The 17,376-nt window shown below is 40.7% G+C and overlaps 1 protein-coding gene across 7 annotated transcripts in view; it reads left to right on the top strand.

Moving 5' to 3' along the window:
* Positions 1–17,376, top strand: part of ank2a (ankyrin 2a, neuronal) — a 109,787-nt gene that overhangs the window by 41,120 nt on the left and 51,291 nt on the right. For 4 of the 7 annotated variants that reach the window (XM_088075441.1, XM_088075438.1, XM_088075437.1 and 1 more), the window contains 28 exons: positions 187–384; positions 1,295–1,393; positions 1,524–1,622; positions 2,194–2,292; positions 2,490–2,687; positions 3,053–3,151; positions 3,354–3,452; positions 3,938–4,135; positions 4,425–4,523; positions 5,013–5,111; positions 5,844–5,942; positions 6,037–6,135; positions 6,269–6,341; positions 8,239–8,365; positions 8,555–8,633; positions 9,223–9,326; positions 9,804–9,839; positions 11,853–12,077; positions 12,284–12,382; positions 13,749–13,903; positions 14,950–15,161; positions 15,242–15,449; positions 15,731–15,827; positions 15,953–16,181; positions 16,399–16,524; positions 16,652–16,774; positions 16,889–16,921; positions 17,021–17,042. In XM_088075441.1, the coding sequence (XP_087931567.1) occupies positions 187–384; positions 1,295–1,393; positions 1,524–1,622; positions 2,194–2,292; positions 2,490–2,687; positions 3,053–3,151; positions 3,354–3,452; positions 3,938–4,135; positions 4,425–4,523; positions 5,013–5,111; positions 5,844–5,942; positions 6,037–6,135; positions 6,269–6,341; positions 8,239–8,365; positions 8,555–8,633; positions 9,223–9,326; positions 9,804–9,839; positions 11,853–12,077; positions 12,284–12,382; positions 13,749–13,903; positions 14,950–15,161; positions 15,242–15,449; positions 15,731–15,827; positions 15,953–16,181; positions 16,399–16,524; positions 16,652–16,774; positions 16,889–16,921; positions 17,021–17,042 (3,433 nt within the window). The remainder of the gene's footprint in view (positions 1–186; positions 385–1,294; positions 1,394–1,523; positions 1,623–2,193; positions 2,293–2,489; positions 2,688–3,052; positions 3,152–3,353; positions 3,453–3,937; positions 4,136–4,424; positions 4,524–5,012; positions 5,112–5,843; positions 5,943–6,036; positions 6,136–6,268; positions 6,342–8,238; positions 8,366–8,554; positions 8,634–9,222; positions 9,327–9,803; positions 9,840–11,852; positions 12,078–12,283; positions 12,383–13,748; positions 13,904–14,949; positions 15,162–15,241; positions 15,450–15,730; positions 15,828–15,952; positions 16,182–16,398; positions 16,525–16,651; positions 16,775–16,888; positions 16,922–17,020; positions 17,043–17,376) is intronic. The other 3 variants (XM_088075443.1, XM_088075440.1, XM_088075439.1) reach the window with 2 other exon arrangements.

Here is a 17,376-nt window from a genome sequence, read left to right as displayed (position 1 = left end):
CTGGGTGAGCATGCCCCTAGATATTTCCCACAACTAAATAAATGTTTAATTTTGCTCAAGGACTCAGGTGTGCTAATATCTTAAAGACTTTATTTGCATTTTACTCAGCGTCATGATGCTTCTCATCACTGTCCTCACTATACTGCTTTACCTGATACATGCATTGTCGCTTTTGTCCTTACACAGAACGGACTGTCCCCGCTGCACATGTCAGCCCAGGGAGACCACATAGAGTGCGTTAAACTCCTGCTGCAGCACAAGGCGCCTGTTGACGATGTCACACTGGACTACCTCACAGCCCTGCACGTCGCAGCTCATTGTGGTCATTACAGAGTAACCAAGCTTCTGCTAGACAAGAAGGCCAATCCCAATGCTCGAGCACTGGTAGGGATTCAAAGGAAATAACGACTGTGCAGGCACAAAAATAACAATCAACACAGACTCAATAAACACATACAGGAATGTACAGGCATACATCACAGAACGATAGATAACATAGGGTCCTGACAGGTGACAAGTAACTAGTAAGAATCAGGTAAAGGGTCGATAATAAAAAATTTAAAATAAAGAAATTAAGATGAACAATCATTTCCTCCTGCTGATGTAAATACCTTGAAACATAAATTAATAGCCCGGGCTATTATTTGCTTAAATCATTTCACTCAACAGTCTTATATTTGGGACAGGCATCCATATGGGACAGGCTTTTAATTCCTTTCACCCAAAACTGTTGCTCAGCAAAGAAGAGAAATACAGTCAAATGATTTATTTAACTGTTTGAAACCTGAGCAAATTGGATTTATTTATTTTTTTCAAAAACACTGGAAGAATGCAGTGAGAAACAAAAAAAGGAAATGACCCAGAAGTTAGTAAGTTATAGTTCAGTGGGCATTTTTTAAAAAAAAGTCTTCTACATCTACTAATCTCTTTTTTGCGTCTCTCTTGTTTGCCATGCCAGCATTACTGTCTTCTTTGGTGCTCATGGTTTAATTACCAAGCTATGAGTGAGTAGTATGTCCATATTGACAAAAGTTTAAACATTTATATTTGATCTAAGCAGCTAACTAATGTTAACTCCAGCAGGTAGCCAAAAACTCCACAGAACATCTACAAAAATGAACTGCATGGCAACCAGACCAGACTTCTAATTGAGACAGACCTTTATTTGTCATGAAGTGTCACCACACCTGGCTCATAAAAGGGACTGGGAGTGTAATAAAGACTAGCTTTTATTTGAAGTTTTACAGTAGATACAGTATTTACCTGTTATTTTCTCTTTTGCTCTCTCCACCAGAACGGTTTCACTCCTCTCCACATCGCTTGTAAGAAGAACAGGGTGAAGGTGATGGAACTGCTGGTCAAATACGGAGCCTCTATTCAGGCCATTACTGAGGTGACACACTTTTGGAATGTTTCAGAACAGCACCTGTAAATACAAAACACTTTCCCGAGTGGAACTTCATGTTCATTTTCCTTTCTCTCTCTCTCTCTCTCTCTCTCTTGTTGTCTCTCTTTATTTCTAGTCTGGTCTGACTCCCATCCATGTAGCTGCCTTCATGGGCCACCTCAACATTGTTTTACTTCTGCTACAGAACGGAGCATCTCCTGATGTCCGAAACATTGTGAGTACTGACAAATAGTTTGTTCATCCCTCTATATAAATAACATGACACTTCCATATGAACTGTTTGCGACCTCAGTTCAGTTCAGCAGGGTAACTTCCTCTCATCTTACTTGGTGTATGCAGTGTTTCTCACTACTGTATAAGGTGCTGGGTGTGTGTGTGTGTTTGTGTGTGTGAGAGAGATAGTAATGTAATGTGATTCGGTCATAATGTTTTGTTGGTGTGAGTACCAACAAAACATTGTGACCTCTCTATCTATTTCCAGACAGAGAGGTCTCTTCACCGTTTGAAATCTGGCTCAACATCAGTTTTCTTGCACTGCTTTCAGATGCCTTTCACAAGCTATTTGACCTTTAGAAAATTGAGCAAATTGGTTTGATTTCTTTTATAAACATGGGGAAAAGGCAATGACTGACCTCTATACACATATATATATATATATATATATACATATAAATGGCAAAAAGTAAACAGTATTTTCAGTAATTTTGCCATTACAGTCACCTTGCAGGTTTTCTCAGAAATCATTGAGCACAGCGTCATAATAATGTGGTGTGTTTGCATATCAGCGTGGTGAGACAGCTCTCCACATGGCAGCACGAGCAGGTCAGATGGAAGTGGTTCGCTGCTTGCTGAGGAACGGAGCGTTGGTGGATGCCATAGCCAGGGTGAGTCAGTCGTCGCATCATCAGAGTCAATCATTTTTTTCTTCTGTTTATCGTAAACAAGCAATATTCCATCCACGCACTGGCATACACATACTAAAAGATCATATCTCCCGCCTCAGCAGTGATTATTGTGTGCCAATCCCTTCTGATGCAGTTGCCTCTACCTGTATCTCTGCCTCTTCATCCATCATTCACAGGAGGACCAGACTCCCCTCCACATATCGTCCCGTTTGGGGAAAACCGACATAGTCCAATTACTGCTGCAGCACATGGCTCATCCAGACGCGGCCACCACCAACGGCTACACTCCCCTCCACATTTCAGCCAGGGAGGGCCAGGTAGAGACTGCTGCCGTGCTGCTGGAGGCCGGAGCCTCACACTCACTGGCCACGAAGGTGAGCAGAAGATAGAACATGATGCACAGAGACAGAAAAATATCAGACAAAAAGATGCTTATATAGCAGGGTTTCCCACACATTCATTTATTTGTGGTGACCTCCACAATTAACCCTTCCATACCTTGACTCACATCAGTTATTTGATCTGCATTCAGATGTCTTTCTATACCATCAAACCTCTGAAACCTGAGAAATTTAGTTTGATTGCTTTTTTAACTGCAAGAAAAGCCCCTGTCAGTTACAACCAGACAAACACTCTCATTCTGTGGGAAACACTGTAACAGGATCACAAATACTCAGTTCACTATTAACAGTTTGGACATGCAGGTTTGAAACAAACTTTTCTCCTTTTCCCTCCACAGAAAGGATTCACTCCATTACATGTAGCAGCTAAATATGGAAGCCTTGATGTAGCAAAACTCCTCCTTCAACGCAAAGCTTTCCCTGATGATGCCGGAAAGGTGAGCCAAAAAAGCAAAAACAACCCAAAACAAAACAGTATTATTTACGCACATCATTTAAGTAGAACATATAGAGACAAGTTGTGAGGATATTCCAGCACAATTGTGTTTCTGAAGAGACTCTTTATAGAGTCGAGCTGCTGTAAGCAAAACCTTAAATAACACAAATATCCGCTATTAAATCAAATGCTTCCTCCCACAGAATGGCCTGACTCCGCTCCATGTGGCAGCTCATTATGACAACCGAGAGGTGGCTCTGCTGCTGCTGGATAAAGGGGCATCGCCTCATGCTACTGCAAAGGTTAGAAGACAGAGGATAAAAGTGCTTCAGACACTCTCACAATATGTCGTGCATTCTAGGTCTTGACCGATGTTGGTTTTTCAGGGCCAATACTGATTGTTAGTAGTTCATGAGAAGATAACCAGTGTTTGGAACCGATATGCATTCACAATAAAAATGTAAATCTTACAATGTTAGATAGATAGTCAATTTTTTGAATTTGGAATATAACAAACTCCAACACAAAACTTTGTTTAAATGCCTTTAGCAAATGTTTAACTAAAACTGAAACTTTCAACATGAATGCATTCTGTCGTTGCAGTTATTTTTTTAACCAAGCAGTACTGCAGTGTACTTTTTGAGAGAGTGTAGCTCATAAGTCTTTGATTTATAAGAGCTGGTAAAAAAAAGAGTTATTCTGTGCTGCACTGAAAAAAAAATCCAGAATGCTTGCTGTTTCAGCCACAGTTTATTTTGTGTGTGTTTATATCTTCTTCCCTCTCCAGAATGGCTACACTCCTCTCCACATCGCAGCCAAAAAGAACCAGACAAACATCGCATTAGCGCTGCTGCAGTACGGAGCAGAGACCAACGTCCTGACCAAGCAGGGAGTCAGTCCTCTACACCTGGCAGCCCAGGAGGGACACGCTGAGATGGCCAGCCTGCTGCTGGGAAAAGGAGCTCACGTCAACACAGCCACCAAGGTCACACACAAACGCAGACACATTAAAATACTTCTGTTTTGATATTGATAAGACATTACATCTATCACTAAGGTTCGAGGTTGCACTGTTAGTTTTCACATTTTCACACAACATAAGCATGGAATTGTGTCTTTAATGTTGCAACTATTCAGAAAATGCAACAGGGATGAGTTGCGGGCTTTTCTGCTGTGTCTCACATAACAATAAGTATAAATTACAAGTGTTTAACCTAAATGGTTACGCATGCAGCCACAAAGATACTAAGAAAACTCTGCTACTTATGTTACAGACTGGACTCACGCCTCTGCATCTCGCAGCCCAAGAGGACAGGGTCAGTGCAGCAGAAGTGCTGACCAAACATGATGCCAATTTGGATCAGCAAACTAAGGTAAAAATGTACACATAAACACACACACACACACACACACACATGAATGTACACGCAATCACACTAAAAGGCATAAACAGACAAGTCACTAATCATGTAAGTGGAGACGAGGAGGACGGCAATTTTTAAAATATTTTGTAGTGAAGGACAGAGGACATCATCATGTATATGCTAGCTAATTAACTCAGGTGTATTATGTTGCTTATTTTGTATATATTCACTGCAGCAGGTTGTGTTTACTGGCTGCTTTTTAAATGTGAAGTATCTCCTTACCAGCACGTCACAAAAAGGAGCACATGCTTACACAACATACCTGCCACCTACTGGCTGTATAGAAGCATGGCAATACCTACATCATTCAGAGTGCTTTGTATCTATGAGAGTTTGTTCTTTATACAAAGCTTTCTTCACAAATATGTGAAAGAAAATTTAAAAATAACCTTTTTTTTCTAATTCTCTTTGTGTCATTCCTCATCCTCTATGCTTCAGCTTGGATATACCCCTCTGATAGTAGCCTGTCACTATGGAAATGCCAAGATGGTGAACTTCCTGTTACAGCAAGGTGCCAGCGTTAACGCCAAAACCAAGGTGGGATTCAAATGTCAAAAAGTAAATAAATTAAAATTTCCAGAAAAAAATGATTTGTGGACTGCTGTTTTCTGAATTTTTGCCATTGTCATATTTTGGATTTAAAACCAAGCTTTAAACCATTAAAACAAATTGTCCTTACAGGAAATACTACATATCTGACTCATTAGAGTGTCTGTTAGTGCAACTAAAGCCAAATAAGATTTTTTTAGGCAACCAGAATCTTAACTTTAACTGTTATTTACAGAAAAACTTGAAATAGCGACAGCTACGGCTACACCTATACACTGTGAATCAAGGGTTACACTTTGGTTGAGATACCTAAACAATATTTTGATGTATTAGCAACTTGTCAACATATGTCACCCACCTGTAGCCCAAAATGGACACACCCTTGATTATGCATAACTCTTTAATCTAAAAAACATGTAAACTGGTAAGTTATATGGAAACCCCCCTCGTACATTTCATAAATGTTGAAATGAGCTACAGAAATCAAAAACTTTTTTTGTACCAGGCTTTAAACATGTACTGTATATTTCTGCTGTGGATTTTGGTATGCAATTATGGGGCTGTATGGGTATTGACTCGATCTTGGAGCCAGCCTCAAGTGGCCATTAGAGGAAGTGCAGTTTTTGGCACTTCCGTGAGGTTGCTGACATTTAACAGTTACGATCTTTGTTATTTCAATTTGTGATAAAATTTGATAAAAATAAGTCTTTTGTTCTATAGAATGGATACACACCACTTCACCAAGCAGCACAACAAGGGAACACACACATTATCAATGTGTTGCTACAACATGGTGCCAAGCCCAATTCCACTACAGTGGTGAGAAAAAAAACCTTCTAATCAATAAGCTATGTTTTAGAAAAAAATCAAACAAATAAATGTCACCTGAAAATTGTCTCTGTCTTTCTGTTAGAACGGAAACACTGCTCTCTCCATTGCCAGACGTCTGGGTTACATCTCTGTAGTGGACACACTTAAAGTTGTCACTGAGGAGGTCATCACCACCACAACGGTAAGCTTGTGGCACCTTTTAGACTCCAGATCTGGAACCAGCATGTTTTGTCCTAAATTTTCCCAGAAAATAAAATAACTTTTTTTCTATTGGTTTTCTTCTTCCATGCGACTGAACGGGGGAAATACATCAGACGGTCACAGAGAAACACAAGCTCAATGTTCCTGAGACCATGACGGAGATCCTCGATGTGTCTGATGAAGAAGGTGAGTGACTTTAAGCGGAGAAAGCAACAAAAAAATAAAAGAACTGTTTACAGACAGGTACAAAAACTCAAAACTGACCTTGGATAAAATGTGTAAGCTATGTATTGTGGGTGATGTAGTTTTGTAGCTGTGGGTCTTAAAGCTTTATGTTTCATAGCTCTGAGACTGGAAGACGAGCCGTTATCTGAGATGTCTGTGGAGCTAGAAGGTACTGCGAAGTGTCTTCCCAGCTTTGTCAGCTTGGTGTGGACTTTATTTCTGTTCTTGGTACTAATCTCATAACAAGTGGTGAGCAGTAATGCATTTACTTATTGCTAAAACAATGAATTGGAAAATTTCATATTCAGCATTTAACTCCACATCAGTGATCCCCAGAGAGTGTGTCTCTAAAGAGTCTGTGCACTTAATTCGACTGAGTTTTGACGTTGAACCGTTTATATTCCTATTTTTTTTCATAAGCAGACATTCCTTGATTTAAGTTTACAGTGGTAAAAACTAACTGCATGGAATGTGTTGTGGCTGCAGATAAGATCATGACAGTTCTGATAGTTATGGAGTACTGAGTAATGTCCTGGTTTAGTGATGCTGACATACAATACAGTTTCCACAAGGCTGTCAAGTCTTTGGAACCAGTGATTGGTCTCACAAACACGATTTGCAAGCACTCCTCAGATGCAGATGCAAATGGTTGCAGCATCATGTTTTACAAATGTTTGACACACATTGCAGTTACATTTGAAACTCTTACTCATGTATGTACCATAAGTTTGGTATCGTTTGGGTTTTCCAAATACTCGTGCCAAAATGATACTTTTTAAAAGGTTCCAGTGCCTAAATGGTGCTTGAAGTGATACTTTTTTCAAAGTAAAGTGTAAAATGACGGTTAACAACATGACATTCATTCATTGTCCGTCGCTAGACTATCGCAGGGCCGACACATATAGACAGACAACCTTTCACGCTCACAGTCACACCTAAGGGCAATTTAGAGTCACCAATCAACCTGAGCTGCATGTCTTTGGACTGTGGGAGGAAGCCGGAGACCCCGGAGAGAACCCACGCAGACACGGGGAGAACATGCAAACTCCGCACAGAAGGGCCCCCGCCCACGAACCGAACCCCATTTCAACCCGGGTTGGAACCAGGGGCCCTCTTGCTGTGAGGCAACAGTGCTAACCATGACGCCACCGTGCTGCCCAACATGACAGAATGGCTTTTTTAATTAAAGAAAAGACAAAATTGAACTGGAAACTGAATAAATTACCCCTTAACTTTAAAGTACACTTAGATATAGAAATATGAAGTAATACACAACACTAATAACAAATTCACATAACACATTAACATAGATAATAAAACTGAAACCAACAACAGTTATAAGTAATAATAACAGTAATAATAGCAGCAAAATGCCTTTTGAATTTTGGTCAATTATTGTCTCTAGTCACTCGCTAGTCATGTGAGTCAGCTCACGTTAGCTGTCTGTATAGGCCCAGTGATGCGGAGGGCTGGCCAATATATATTTAGGAAGTAAAACATTTTTGACTTCATTTGCCACTGTGCACCTTTCAGAGGAATGAATGGGGCCCCACCCCCCAACACTGTGACCAGTTCTCTTTATGCATCGATGTCTAGCACATACATTTTGTTGCCCAAACCTGACTGCCAACACCTTCTTACTCATGTGAGGCAACTTACATGATTTATCACCGACCCCCTCTGCGTCAAGACGCGATGCAAAAGGCTGAGTGCTCCTGCCCACATGTCAGAACATCAGTAAGAACGAGAACATGTTGCAGATCCAGAACTCCCTGGCCGGGTGGAAACATTTTAGGTTGCCATAATAATTAATATTTGTTCTACTGAATATCTCAAACAGCACTTCTTTGTCTCCCAGGTGAGGACACTATGACGGGTGACGGAGGAGAGTATTTACGAGCGGAAGATCTCAGAGAGCTGGGAGACGACTCTCTGCCAGGACATTACCTGGACGGCTTCAGCTACATGAGCCACAACCTAGACAGGTCACAAGCAACACCTACACACTCACTTTTAACTAAAAAACGTAATATATAACAGCAAAGGTATGACAAATGGACACGCCATTCATACCTTCAATCGCTGCTGTTGAAATGCTGTCCCTGCTGTGATGCTAACATACAAACAGACAAATACACATGACACTAAGAAAATCCAACCTGCTTTTCCAACAGGCCGGAGCGCACTCCCATTCACCAAAGTTTCCATCAGAGAGACGGAGTTCTAATAGAAGACATGCTTACAAGCCACCAGGTGAGGACAAAACATACATAATGTGTGTCGTTGTCATTCTGTTGGTTCAGATCTCTAAGAAAACCTGACGTAAGTAGGAGGATGGATAGTGATGCTGCCCACTGAAGAGGAAATCATAGGTTTGAATTCTGTTTGAATTCCGTTGTGTGTTGACTATGATTTAGTATCTAGATATACCATGAGCTGGATGACTGAAATGAGGCATATTTTGAGGGGTGGCTGTGGCTCAGAGGTAGAGTGAGTTATCCACTTTTCGGAATATTGGTGGTTTGATCCCCGGCTCCTCCAGTCAAATGTCATGGTGTCTTTGAGTAAGATACCGAACCCCAATTTGCTCCAAATGCTGCGCTCTTGGTGTGTGTATGTGTGTGATTGTATAAGCTGAGTAGCAGGTGGCACCGTGTACGATAGCCATGGCCACCAGTGTGTGAATGTGTGTGTGAATTGGTGATTGTGACATGTCGGTAAAGCATTTTGATTGTTCAGCGCTATACAAGCGCAGTCCATTTACCATTTCACCATTTAAGGTATTCTTAGAAGTTGAGAATATTTGACAATATTTTGACTTGAAGTGCTTGTTGATCTGCAGGTGTCGGCATTGTCTAGAGAACATGATAAGGAATCCTTCCGTCTCAGCTGGGGTGCTGAGCACCTCGATAACGTGGTGCTGTCCTCCAGTCTGCTTCATTCTGGGTATACACACATACACGCACACACGGATGCACGCACACACACACACACACACACACACACACACACACACACACACACACACACACACACACACACACACACACACACTCAAATTCACTCTGTTCCCTGGTGTAGAAGTGACACTAGAGAAGTTCATTTATTTCTTGAAATGGAGACTCCATCTTTCACATGTTCTTGTTCACTATCAGGAGTGTATGACTCACCACTGAATCATTTTTAATTTCTCCTTACATTGCTTTTCACTCCTTCACATCGGTGTTTTCTTCTCTACTCCACACTTTTATCTTTGCTGTGTCTCTTTCTGTCTCTGGTCAAGTTTTCCTCACTTTTACTTATTCTTTATTCTCTTTTTCTCTTTTTTGTTTATTGTCTCGTTGCATCTTTGTGCACTCTCTTGTGTTTGCTGTCTTTGTGATTGTGTGTCTGTATGTTTGTGTTGTTATATTCTGCTTCTAGCCGTTCCTCTCCGTGCCTAGACCATGACAACAGCAGGTGATACTCTTTACTCTTGATTTCGGCTTCTCTCTCTGTATTTTCTCCCCTTAGTGCCCGTACGCTTTTTCCTCATTCACTATTAAATTATCTCCTCATTCCCATCCTATCAGTGTGCATGATTTCATAATGCATGACTACATCTCCAGGGTTCAGATTTAGTTTGCTAGAGATGTTTCAACCAAGTTTCTTTTTTATCCTTAATGCAGATTAATCTTAAGCATCTGCTGATTTATAGACCTAACAAACTATCTATGTTTTCCGCTTAATAAATATTTTTTTTTTGTGGAGAATAATGTAGCACAGTGGGGCGGTGATTAAAGCTGGATCAGAATTTTACAGTCCTTAAAGAAAAAGGCCAGTATAACTTTATGTTTTATTATTGTCAGCAAATCCCTAGAGAGAGAGGTTGGGTAGTACTGTGGTTATACTTCTCTCAATATCCTTTGACTTCTCTACCCTGGCTGTGGGGCTGGGTTTTATTTAAAGAAGTATGATAACAGTAGTGTTGTACCCGACTCAGAATTGTACCAGTGGAATCAGATTTGAATTTTCAATACGAATATTCAATACGTTTTTTTTTTGTATTCCCATACAAAAGTTTAAAGTCTGAATGTGCTCCGTGGAACATTCAGTGTGACAGCGACATCCATGTCATATAGTTAATAGGCTAATGGTGCTTATAATGAATCAAAAATGTCCAACAACATCTTTTGCCAACACGAGGTATCAAACAAAAGCCAGAAACGGCATTGTATTAACTTGCTGTGAGCTGTATATTCATCACTTCTTCACCTCACGGTGCCGCCTCTGTTTCCTCTGTGCTGCTGCAGCTGCAAAGAGTAGCATGAAAGTCAAGGGCACTTACTCTGCAGCAAAGTCTGGTGACCAAAAAGTCCCTAGAAGCACACTGCACAGAAAAAAATGACTTGAAGCAATCTCAGTCAACAGAGGGTCTTCAACTGATGATATGAGTTGCTGACCTTCAAGGGGCAGCCCTAGATACCAGTACCAATACCTTTATCCTTAAAGCGATACTGATACCATTAGAGTACTTCATTTGATACATTGTCCTACTTCCTTTGATACCCATCATGCAAGTTGAAGCAATCCGTTGAGTTTAATGTCACCAAACGCCACAGATGTATAGTATAGTATATACTTTTTGTGGTTCTCTGCATGCTGATCTGGCAACTCCTTTAGTCACCACACCTCAGACTGTGAGGGTTGTAGCTGCTGCAGTAGATGGCCAATCCCAGATAGCATTCAATCGAAGAACACAAATAGTGATAGACTGAGAGCAAGCCCGTACAAATCGTTTTTTTTTATTTTTTAGATCTGGGTACAAAAAGGATCAAATGCAGTTAGTTAGTTTTACTGGAGAGGTTTAGATACTACTTGGAACTGGATTATTTAGGCCAATACCTAAAAGGTATCAAGTACTGAAAGTCAGCCCTACCTGCCTGTGGCACAAAACTCCAAGCCCCATAGCCCCTGCTCAAGACAAAAATCTTTTAAAACGGTTCACAAATAAAAAATATATCTCATTAATTTCTGTAAGCATGAAATGTTACTCAACCAGGAGTAGTACTGGTCTTTTTTTTTTAATTTTATGTTTTTTACGTAAGCACTGTAAGCTGTACTGTAAGCATTAACTTGTACTACATCTCAAATATTTGGTACCTATTTGCGGCGTGACATATAAGATTATCCAGAAGTAATCTTGATCAATGCCCTCCTCTTTGCTTGCCTGGTTTGCAAATTCAGCTTTGAATGGAATGAAACTGGAAAAAGAGGAGGCTAGAATTAAATATTATCTGCTGAGATATGCTTGTTTATCCGTACTGGATGATGTCATGAAAATTGTTCCTTCTTACTGTAATGTCAGTTGCTTTGTCTGCATGAAGGCTCATTGTCAACAGACCTAACATCTGTGGCAAAAGTATTGCACTAATGAAGAAACAATATAAAAAAAAAAAACTTAATTCATTTTTACTGGACCTGTTTCTTTAGCTTCCTGGTCAGCTTCATGGTAGATGCCAGGGGTGGGGCCATGCGTGGTTGCCGTCACAATGGCTTACGAATCATCGTGCCACCAAGAAAGTGCTCTGCACCCACAAGGGTGACATGTAGGCTTGTGAAGAGACATCGCCTGGCCTCTATGCCCCCTATGGTGGAGGGTGAGGGGCTAGCTGGTCGCATCATTGAAGTAGGACCCACTGGAGCTCAGTTTCTGGGGTAAGTGCGTGTTTTAATGTGTGTGTGTGCGTATATGTGTATCTGTATGTGTGTGTGTGTGTATTATACATGTGTTTGAGTCTGTATGTATTATACGTGTGTTTGAGTCTGTATGTCTGGATATGCTCGTGTGAGTGTGTTTACACTGTTGTGGGGTGTGTTCATATTCTCTTCTTCATTCCCCCTCTGTGCTGCGCATGGATCAGTAAGCTCCACCTTCCCACAGCTCCGCCCCCTCTAAATGAGGGTGAGAGCCTGGTCAGTCGCATCCTGCAGCTGGGTCCTCCAGGAACCAAGTTCCTCGGGTAGGACTATGGTTGGGGGACACCCTACCATCCTGGAATTGGTCACCCATATTTTTCCACCATGTCCACCTGAGAATATTTTTTTTGAGTTCTCCATGTTATTACTTTAAAAGTATCTATTTTTGTTTGTTTTTTGTTTTTGTTTTTTACCTCCTTCGTTTCTTGGTAAAAGTGTAAGCCTTTGTCTGAAACCACCCAACCTGTTGCCTTGTGTTGTTGCCTTATCCCTGTCCCCAGTCTATAGTACCAGTCCTCAGGCTTGTTCCTCCTTGGATTCTACTCTTGATGTGGAATGTATTTTTTCTTTGTGTTTAAGGGTTCTGTATGTGACATTCAGAGCATTAATAACAGCTGATCTAAGCTTGTCTGTAGTTTGTTGCGGTAAACAGGTCCGGTGTGCATGTTATTGCATGTCTGTATTCCACTGGATAGCTCATCGCTGACGCATTGCTTTGTGCTAGTACAGCGGTTACTGCTGATATCGGGACCGCTGAGGGGCAGAATCGTAGTGGCCACCTTCTGGTTCCCCCCTAATTAACATTATTAGCTTACTACCTTGTTGCCATTGTTTAGCACCAGTTGAGTTAACACTATGAATGTGTAACAAGACGTGGAAAGAGTGCTGGAGGCAGAAGTTCATTCCTATGAAAGTGGTTCAGTGGCATGAAGCCAAAAAAGCCTAATTTCTGCAGTATGAAATTACCCGAAAATTTCACATTATGCGACCCAAAGCATAAGCACACTAGAAATTTTGGGGTGAGTAAGCAGCTAACTTCCAGCTCAGTGCTTTGCTAACTTGTATGAGGTTAAAATGATTTAATTGTGCGGCTCTTCCAGACTTTTGAAACTTTATTGCATCAAATGGATCAAATCTACTGTATTTTGTGCGGCTGTTTGCATTTTTGATGCAAAGAGCGTGTCTTTCAAAATGTAATTCTGTGGGGGAAAGTCTTGGTGGACCCAATGGCATCATGTGACGGACTTTGACGTTATAATTCCACATTTTTCCACGATGTAAAATCAGCTTCAAAGCATAACGCTGTTTCTGGGGGCTCAGCTAGCACCATTAAGCTCAGCCACCTTCATGTTGAGAGCTCTGAATTTTGCATAGAGCCCCATTATATTTTTCAAATGACATTTTTTCTGAATAGGTTTGTTTTACTAGGCATGAAATGCACCTGATGTTTTTAAATGCAAATTTGAATCTTGGGTTCTTTTTTGTTTTGTTTTGTTTGTTTCTTTTTTTTTTCATAAATCAACTCAAGCATCATATAATCTCTGATAGAGCCAGTCCTACCAAACTGTCACAACAAACTTACGTTGAAGTCCATTTTGTGTTTGACTTAACCCTTTTTCCCCTTTTCAGACCTGTGATTGTAGAGATTCCCCATTTTGCAGCCCTGCGGGGAACAGAGAGAGAGCTAGTGATCTTGAGGAGTGAGACGGGGGAAAGCTGGAGGGAACATCACTGTGACTTCACTGAAGAAGAACTGAACCAGATACTCAACGGCATGGATGAAAGTAAGGGATCATAGCTACGCAGCGCGGCTAACCAAGGGTTGTTGTTATAGCATCATCTACCTCACACAGGCTCCACCCTCTACTGGACTTGATAGACAACACTCTCCTCCAATCATGAGCACTCATTTGCCCACTGAAATGTTACATAAATATAGCAGGCCAGTCAGTGGGCCTATCAGGACGTGCCCATCCACAGAATATGAGGCATTACATAATTCTGTCAGCCGTTCTGTTCTCTTTAGCAATGTCAATTTTCTCTTTGAAAAGGGTTGGGTGTGTGTTAATGTGATACACCAACATGCTTCCGCGTCCTTTATGACTTGGTAAATAATATGTGCAGAGTGTCTATTGCTGGTCTTTTGACCCTTTCAAGGTTAGGCCATGGCGCCACTCAGTTTGGTTCCATACCACCTGAGCTAGCTGAGCCCCCATCCTTCTTCACTGTGGTCACCTAGGTATGAAGAAGTTGGTGGGCTGCTGCTTCTGTTTGCTGGATTGATTTCTCAGTGGCTGCACCCACTCTGCCCATAGAGTCCAGTAGAGGGCTCCGCCTGTGTGAAATAGAACAAAGGTTGGGGTATTGTAACCCTATTTCTCTTAGCACAGGCGGAGCCCTCTAACAAGGGGTCCTGTCAATCCTACACTGCTTGCTAAAGAGGTTGTAGGATGGCAGACATTATTGTGTACCACCTTATATACTACATTGGCCAGCTACATTCATGCAAAATACAGTGGGTGAATGCAAGCTTGTGACTGGACAATTGTATTACCCATAGAGTTCAGTTAAAGGGCTGCGCCTTTGCCAGTAGAACTAGGGTTACAATGTTGTAACCACTGATATCGCATATCGCAGAATTTTTTGATGCACACAATACATGAAAATGCAACAGCACAGAAATTTTTAGCCACGATATGATCACATGAAGCCATAACAGTAGAGCAGGGAAGTAGTATTTAGATTACACTGCTGGGATAATAATGGGAAGGAGAACTTCACACACACTGCTCATTTGGTTATTTATAGAAAATATTTCTGGTCTTTACAGAACTCGATTCCCCCGAGGAGCTAGAAAAGAAAAGAATATGCCGCATCATCACCCGAGACTTCCCACAGTATTTTGCTGTGGTGTCACGGATAAAGCAGGACAGTCATTTGATTGGACCAGAGGGTGGGGTCCTCAGTAGCACTCTTGTGCCCCAGGTCCAGGCTGTCTTCCCTGAAGGAGCCCTCACCAAGAAGATCAGAGTTGGGCTACAGGTACATACAGAGCATTTCTTGGCCAGACCCAAATCAAAAGTTAATAAAGTTATATTGAAACTTTTTGTACCTTGTCCCAGGCTCAGCCCATTGATGTCGAGTTGGTGAGAAAGATTCTTGGTAACAAAGCCACATTCAGCGCAATTGTCACATTGGAGCCAAGAAGGAGGAAGTTCCACAAGCCAATCACCATGACGATCCCTATACCCAAGAGCTCCAATAGTGACGCATCAAGCGGAGTGTACAGTGGAGAGACCCCCACCTTGCGTTTACTTTGCAGCATTACGGGTAAATATGGGTAATCATAATCATCATCAGTATCAGCAAGCCATTAAAAGTTGACACATTATCAGCCACCACTAGCTGTTTTTGGTAGTGTAGGATAATCAAAATAAATACTCACACTGTAAAGTCTTTCAATGCAATGTTACACGTATTTAGGATTTTTGCTTTTTCCATCAATGGATGAGGAATCCTGCCATGATTTTTCATTCCCTTAAATACAAAAATGTATGTGAATGTGAATAACTATGACAGGTTGGATAACAGATCATGGGTATCTGTTTCAGGTGGAACCACTCCTGCCCAATGGGAGGATATCACCGGATCCACACCACTCACATTTGTTAACCAGTGTGTGTCTTTTACTACAAACGTGTCAGCGAGGTAAATTCTTCCTAACTTTTTAGATGTGGAGTCAATTTTCCTCTACATAGAAGATAACATGTTGATCTAATATACCCATTTTCTTTAGGAAAGTGTTTGACTAAATGTGTTGTTCTTATTCCTAGGTTCTGGCTGATAGACTGCAGACAGATCCAGGAGTCTGTTAGTTTTGGCTCTCAGCTATACAGAGAGATCATCTGTGTCCCATACATGGCCAAATTTGTCATTTTTGCAAAGACGTTGGACCCCATTGAGGCCCGCCTGCGCTGTTTCTGCATGACAGATGACAAGATGGACAAGACCCTAGAGCAGCAAGAGAACTTCACTGAAGTTGCCCGTAGCCGAGATGTTGAGGTGAGATGTGAGGACGTGAAATTAAAAAAAGAAGACAGAAAAGTGTTAAAAAGGGTTTATTTAAAAGGGGTGAGATAAAATCTGAAAAGAAAATACTGAATTAGTTTTTATTATGACAATTCATGTCCTTCAAAAACAATCTTGCATTGTTTTCCAAGATTTGAGGATCTGAATGGTTTGTTTGAATCATGACAATAGCTTTCATATCGAAACACAGGTGTTGGAGGGAAAACCCATATTTGCTGACTGCTTTGGAAATCTGGTGCCTCTTACCAAGAGTGGACAGCACCATGTGTTCAGCTTCTATGCCTTCAAAGAGAACAGACTGGCCCTCTTCATCAAAGTATAACTACACTTTTTTTTTTTTTTTTAAAAAGTCTTAAATTTCTTCTTATTCACTCAGAAATTCAGATATGTATATGAAAATATATGTACTTAATGGACTGAATTGTTGTTTAATTCATGTACAGATTCGAGACACAGCACAGGAGCCGTGTGGTCGCTTGTCCTTCACCAAGGAACCGCGCACATATCGTACTCTTAACCACAATGCTATCTGCAACCTTAACATCACTCTCCCAACATACACAAAGGTTAGTCTGAAGACATCTCAGTTTTTTTTTTTGTTTTTTTTTTACAATAGTACATTATTTTAGGTTGCAGTAAATGCATTGTTTGCTTTGTCTTTGTTTAATTCTTCTCTTTAGGAGTCTGATTCAGACCAAGATGCAGATGATGAGGTGAATTAAATTTACTTGATACAGCACTACAACAAAGACAGAACAATATCATAATAAGGTTGCAGCTAACTCTGCTTTTTTAAATCTTTTTTTTTGCAGAGTGAGAGGAGTGACAAGAAATGTAAGCAGAACTCTTTCGTGTTTCATGTTCGAGTGTTATTTTATTTTAGAAGTTTGCAATGTATTTACATAACTCTTTTAGAAATAGATTAACACATTTGATATATTTTACAATCTATTTTTCAACTGTTGGTGTTTGTATCGGGGGTTCCAGTATATAACTTTAATCTAAATATATTGTATATATATTTTTACAGGATAACAGTCTAAATTGTAGTCTCACCACATGATTAACATGAGATTACCAGTCATATGGTTGTAAACTTAGTTTAGAAATAAGAACATTTGAATGAGCTTAGAGATGCACTGATTGATATATTGTATGCTACTTTCCA

The sequence above is a fragment of the Plectropomus leopardus genome, chromosome 3, assembly GCF_026936395.1.
Source record: "Plectropomus leopardus strain MGB_pleo_1.0 chromosome 3, ASM2693639v1, whole genome shotgun sequence".
In the NCBI taxonomy this organism is placed as follows: Eukaryota; Metazoa; Chordata; class Actinopteri; order Perciformes; family Serranidae; genus Plectropomus; species Plectropomus leopardus.
This window is presented reverse-complemented; position numbering and strand designations above follow the sequence as displayed.